The sequence below is a fragment of the Paramisgurnus dabryanus genome, chromosome 21, assembly GCF_030506205.2.
Source record: "Paramisgurnus dabryanus chromosome 21, PD_genome_1.1, whole genome shotgun sequence".
Lineage (NCBI taxonomy): Eukaryota > Metazoa > Chordata > Actinopteri > Cypriniformes > Cobitidae > Paramisgurnus > Paramisgurnus dabryanus.
This window is the reverse complement of record NC_133357.1, coordinates 24,646,400-24,652,399: the sequence shown is the minus strand read 5'-3', so window position 1 is coordinate 24,652,399 and position 6,000 is coordinate 24,646,400. Positions and strand designations below refer to the sequence as shown.

Sequence of the window (6,000 nt, the reverse complement as noted above, 5' to 3'; positions counted from 1 at the left end):
CGTTGTCTTGTCTCCACTTCTTTGACCATTGCCTTATCTTTTGAGAAAGTTTTTTGTTGGTTAAAAACAAACTGCAAACTATCGCCACTGCATCCTCTTCGTCCGCCATGATTGTTTACTCTGAAATCACGTTTGATCTCGAGAGATTTTGCGAGATTTCCCGTCTGACCTGGGACTGCTCGGGAGTCAAATCGGTTCGTGTGTGATGTGTTGATTTTGCCATGTGGCGGCGCACCACTAACTGTACGACCAAAACTGTTAGACCTGCGATGTTTTATCGCCGTGTATGGGGTCTCTCAGGGTTGGAAAATCGTCCGACGATTTTAAATTCGTCCCATCTGAACCAGCCTTAAAGGTAGGGTAACAGATTTGATTCTGAAAAATGTTTAGTTATGCTGGTTAAAAGTCTCCTCACATCCTGATAGCAATCACTGTGTTAAGTTGTTTAAATGTATTTGTAAAAATTTATGTCATCTGTGAAAGGCGTAGGACCAAAAAATGTTCAACAAATCATAGATTTCGGTCCGAACGGATGTTTCCTTTTATGTCCCTCATACGTAAGCGTAATTTGAATTCCCACCGCGCAGCGAGTCCACGCAGATACCATACGTCATCGGCGCGTTCACGTGCGCTCTGTCTGTAAACAGCGAGAACAGCAAACTTTTCTGCTGAATTGACAACCTACACAGGAGCCACAAAATGAAAGGCATCTTTTATAACAACAACAGCAAAAACTGCCTGGATCAGCAAGAGCAAAAACCCAAATTAACATCGATAACTTTACTGCTTTACCACGAGATGAAACAGCTGCAGGAGGCAAAGGGTCTGAAAGGGTCGTTGCACTGTTCATTTTGGTAAGGTAGGTACGCGATATGTTTGTATTGAGATGGATTCAGATATTCTACTTTGATGAAACGTTGTGTTGCTAATGAAATTTGTGTTCGTTTTCCGGATAAGCATAACGATATAGTTACTACGTCTACACAATCGAACGTGTGCTTAAACTAATTCTGATGTAAACCAGTTGTTTATGTTGGTTATTTTGGAAGTGTTATTCACTTTGTACTGCAAAGTTTTCTCACTGGTGAATGAGACATGAGATGTGACCGTCTGATCTGTGCGTGTTCATGTGTTTGGAAAGAGGCGTGACTTTGGATGGCGATTTGACTTGAGGGTGGGATCGGGATTTCATTGCTAGGCGGCTACCGTTAGCATTTTTCAAAATGTGTTACCCTACCTTTTAAGACTGGACGAAATGCAGTGGGGGGGGTGTAATTTTGCCAGAAATGCAGAAACAAGCCATAACTTGTTCATTGGAAGCTCTTTGGGAGATGCATTCATAATTTATATTACATTACTACTATTACTGTTACTAATAAAATTAACTCTGGGGGCCCCAAAAGTATGTGGGCCATAAGGAATCCTCCTAACACCCTCCAGAGGCATTTTAACACATTATATTTCATTTTGTGTTAAAATAAAACACAGGTTGTGTTAAAAGCAACACAAAATGTGTTGTTCCAATAATATCACAGAGATGTTTGTATTCTGAGGCAACGCATTTACTGTAGTGTGTTATTTTGTGTGTACTTTCGTGTTCGGACGTATGTTTAACACCCCTGCACTAAAACAATGTACAGATGTATTTAAACCGAGGCATTCTTGGTAATAGAGTTTCCAGTTTTCTGACCTCTTCCTCTTTCTCTTCTGTTCTAGATATTCACGATGGTGCTAGAAGATGAGCTAAAGTGTGCACAATAATCAAGGCTCTACCGTGCTTCTGTTATTAGTTATTTTAATAAAATATAACAAACATTTAAAAATGACCTTTATGGTAAAAAGCGTTATTGAGCATGAGTTTGGTTATATCATTTTATATTTATAGAATTTCATTTTACTTACCTGTACTTTTTTGGTTATCAAGGATAAACCAACTTTTTTTATTACATATTGCACAAAATGGTGAAGAAAAACAGTTATTTTTGCTTTATAAATTGTATTTATCACTTCATAAAGGCACTGCAGGGAGGTTGTTGAATCTAAATGGAGCTGTTTTAAATAGACCACTTGTTAAAGATAAAGTTCAGAATCTGACTAAGCTGTCGTGGTACATTTCAGCTGACACTTGCCAAACGAACCGCACTTATGTACTTGGGGTCAAATGTACTTGGGTTGGGTACGGTATGGTAGGCATAGTGTGAGCACAACCTTATGCCGACTTGAGACTGCATGATTTTTTTAAAGTATTTGGGTCACAGATCTTTTCACACTGCATGACTATCTGGGGTAGCGTTCAGTCGCTGCGGTTTTTACACTGCAAGATAGATCAGCGATTGCACTGCATGACTTTACCATAGGAAGAATTTTTGACAACTTTGCCCGGGCGAGAAGTGACATAGAAACAACACAAGGTCAGCAAGACCAGAGTTCTCACGTAAGACTGGGATCATAAGTCCTCCCCGAACTTCCAGCTGCCCTGTTTGTTGCTCGCCCTAGGTCATGGCCAATGTTATTATCTGTCAAAACCCATTTCACACGGCATGATTCCAACAGGTCCAGATATCTAGCATGCCAGATATCTCACGTCAGAATCTCTCAGATTGCGTTTTTGATAATTCACACTGTGTGATTGTCACTTGCGTGATTTGCCTGTGAATTCAGGCATTTGTCTGTGATTTCTGACTGCGAACTGTCAGCGAGTCAATATCAGGGCTATAATCGTGCAGTCTCGGCATTAGTCTGTCCTCTCACTGGAGTGTTGCTGACTTAGCGACTCTGAATGCAAATATGACGCATGTAATATGCTTATCAGCGCATTGCATAATCTAGCCACGTTTAGTGATTTTCCAAGCAGGCTTTAGATATTTTACAGACACAGACAGTGTTTAATCCGTGGAAATAGTCTTTTGCTAGTTGTTTCTGTTATGTGTTGGTTTAGCTCTTGAAGTCTGTTTGTCTTATCAAGATATTTTAACTCCTCTGATCCAATATAAACAAAAAAACAACCTCAAAAAATATATGAACATCCCAAATATTTTAAATATTTCCCATACTCTGACCACAATAAGAGGTTCTTGTTAAATTTATCAGCAGCCCAGTTGACAACCTCCATTCATTCCTCATATCCATCTGTGATTTGTGTATCTTCATGCATACTAACAAGTCTAAACCCTCGCAGCATTGCATTGAGCTCCCGCTTTGGTTGAAAGAAACTGCTGTACGGGCTTCCTGACCTCTCCCAGGTGCAAACGAACTAGACAGGGAGGCCTGAAAAAGGGCCGAAGCTGCCTCAGACACCTCAGCTAACTCCATTTGCGATCCCCATGACGCAACACGGCGTGCTGCCTCAGCAAACGCAGGCCCTGAGCCTCGAGGAATGTTAATATTGCCCTCCAGATTAAACAGGGCTGTCCGGGAGCGGAGCGTCCTCAGCAAGAGATTCTCACAATGACTGCAGGCCTCTCCCTCAAGAGCTATCTGAGCGTGCTCCACCCCCAAACACTGTACACATAACTCATGAGTGTCCAGACCTGTTATGAAACGAGGACAGGGGAACACACATTTCCTGAACTGCACAACCAAAAACGAGATTTCTGAAAAATTAAAAAAACGGAGTTATCTCGTTTTGCAACGAAACTCTTCATTTGCACTTGTGATGTCATCAATCGCTGCCTATAAGACAAACTAGTTTTATAGATGCGCAGTGGCATTCTTCTCCATTTCATGATGCAGCGTTGAGTTCCCTCAAAAGGGAACACAAGCTACGCCTACCATTTTCTTCATGTGAAATTCTGTTTCACTCAGATATATGACTTACACACAAAAATGTTCCAAAAACACACATTTCACATGTGATCACATGTGTTTTTTCACATGTGAAATTGGTGTGGTTCACATGTGATCACATGTGAAATTCATTTGGTTTTTCTGTAAGGGGAACAAAAGCGCCAAATGATTTTTCTGCCCATAAGCATCCATGCCGTCATTTTAGGCTTTGACATCCTTGCAGTGCTGCAGGGGGTACTATGATTGAAAAAAAAATGCTATTCCTGTGGTTACAGGATGTAGGTTCACCAAAAAGCCATATCTTCATGTTTCTTTTTGTTATAGCTATAATTGTTTAAACTGTGGCTTCGTCCGAAACATCTACTTCCATGATGAATGAGTAGGCGAAAAGCAGTAGGCGAGGCGAGTGGAATGTCCAAATGTATAGGTTTCCAAAAACAGTACAGTAGGCAAAAAGTACCCGGATCACCTACTACCTACTGCACGATCCTGAAATGTTCATTCGATGGACCCTTTGCTATCCCACGAGCCCCTGGGAGAGGAGTTATTGAATGAAGAAAAAGTAGGAGGGTGTTTTTATTCAAAAATGCCCGAAAGCGGTAATACAGCTCTATGCAAACGCAAATACACATATTAAACAGCTGTCCTTTGTGGTTAAATTGCGCTAGTTTAATGTCATTTCAGTTAACGACTAACTTTTTATGGCGATGTATGTCACTTCATGATGAGTAGTACTTCCTCTACTGTCACAGTATGCTATTTCAGACACAGCCTATTTAAAAAAAAAAGAAAGGTTTAATTTCCTGTGAGGTTTACGTTTTTAAATGGTAATGACAGGAAGTCATTTTAGTTTTGCAGTGTCTTGATTCACTGACGGAGAACAGCTTTGCTTTACTCTGCGGCTGCAAAAGGAAATGTATAAAATACTTTTTTTGACAGGTAAGATACAGTATTTGGTAGGAAATTGTGTTTGTCTACAAAAAATCAAATTTTTACGCTGAAATGTATCTTACTATATTATAGGTATAACCATTTTGACACATTACATTTCTGAATGTTTCTTTTAATTTACAGTGGCAGTCATTGCACCAGTGACATCTCAAAATGCAACTGATGGTAAGAAATACAATGTAAAAGGTTTTTTGTCAAATTAACAGTAACTTACTGGCAACAATTATCCAGTAGTTGATGCATTTCATACAACAGTAAAATTAATGTAGAAACAATGACAGTAGATTTTAAGCATACTGCAAAATAAAGTATAGTATTAGTACAGTTATTTATAAGATGTGACATACAGTATTATACTGTTATACTGGAAATGTTACTGTTATTTTTTTTACAGTGCCACTGTAAAGTCTCCAATATATATTACTGTATTTTTTACAATTAAATAAAATGTATTTTATCGGTTGATGTTAAATATATAGACAACTACTATATCTTTAAAAGCAGAACATTTATTGTGTATATTTGTATATTAACTGTATATTTGTAACAATAATATTAACAACAAAAAATGATCAAATTGTATACAAAAAGTTAAATAAAAATAAAAATCGGACATGAACAAAATCAGTCAGCAATCAATGTATCAAATAGTTGCCCTACAGGGCCGGATTATCCATAGACAGGATTGGGCGCACCAAGGACTCCAGACTGTGACCAAAATGTTTTTTTTTACAAGGACTCACGCATGTGAGGGAACCCATGACAAAAATACCGAATGCGCAATGAGGTTTTAAACACTTATTTGCATCACGCGTCAATCGTTTAATGTCACCATGCACTCCGTTGAATCTACCAATGGGTCTACGCAGCCAACAAAAAACAAACAAAGTTAACACATCTCACTCTGAACAGCGAGAAGACGAGCCTGCGCAGGTTTAAAATAAGACATTGCGTAGATGAGAGATAAAGAGAGCTGGAGAACTTTTAGCCCACATCAGGGACGTTGCTAGACATAAAGCTTTACTGGGGCACAGGCCCCATCATTTTTTGCTAACTTTTTTTGAAAGCCTGATGTGTGCAAGAAGTTTGCAAAACTTCTATACAATGCCCTTGCCTTAACCTACTATTCAGGCACGTGCACAGATAGGGCTCAACCTGTGCAGAACACATGCCCTTTTTGTCCTTACACTCCGAAGTGCCCTTTTTTGGAGGTGTTTTATTATTTTTTTAAATATATAAATTAATGCTATTGTTAAACATTTA

General features: G+C 39.0%; 1 protein-coding gene across 1 annotated transcript in view; it reads left to right on the top strand.

The window, feature by feature from the left end:
- Positions 1-4,652: 4,652 nt before the first annotated feature.
- Positions 4,653-6,000, top strand: part of LOC135775837 (Fc receptor-like protein 5) — a 45,433-nt gene continuing 44,085 nt past the window's right edge. Inside the window, exons 1-2 of the mRNA XM_065286366.2 lie at positions 4,653-4,725; positions 4,861-4,902. Coding sequence (XP_065142438.1) covers positions 4,701-4,725; positions 4,861-4,902 — 67 coding nt within the window. The 5' untranslated portion in view covers positions 4,653-4,700. The remainder of the gene's footprint in view (positions 4,726-4,860; positions 4,903-6,000) is intronic.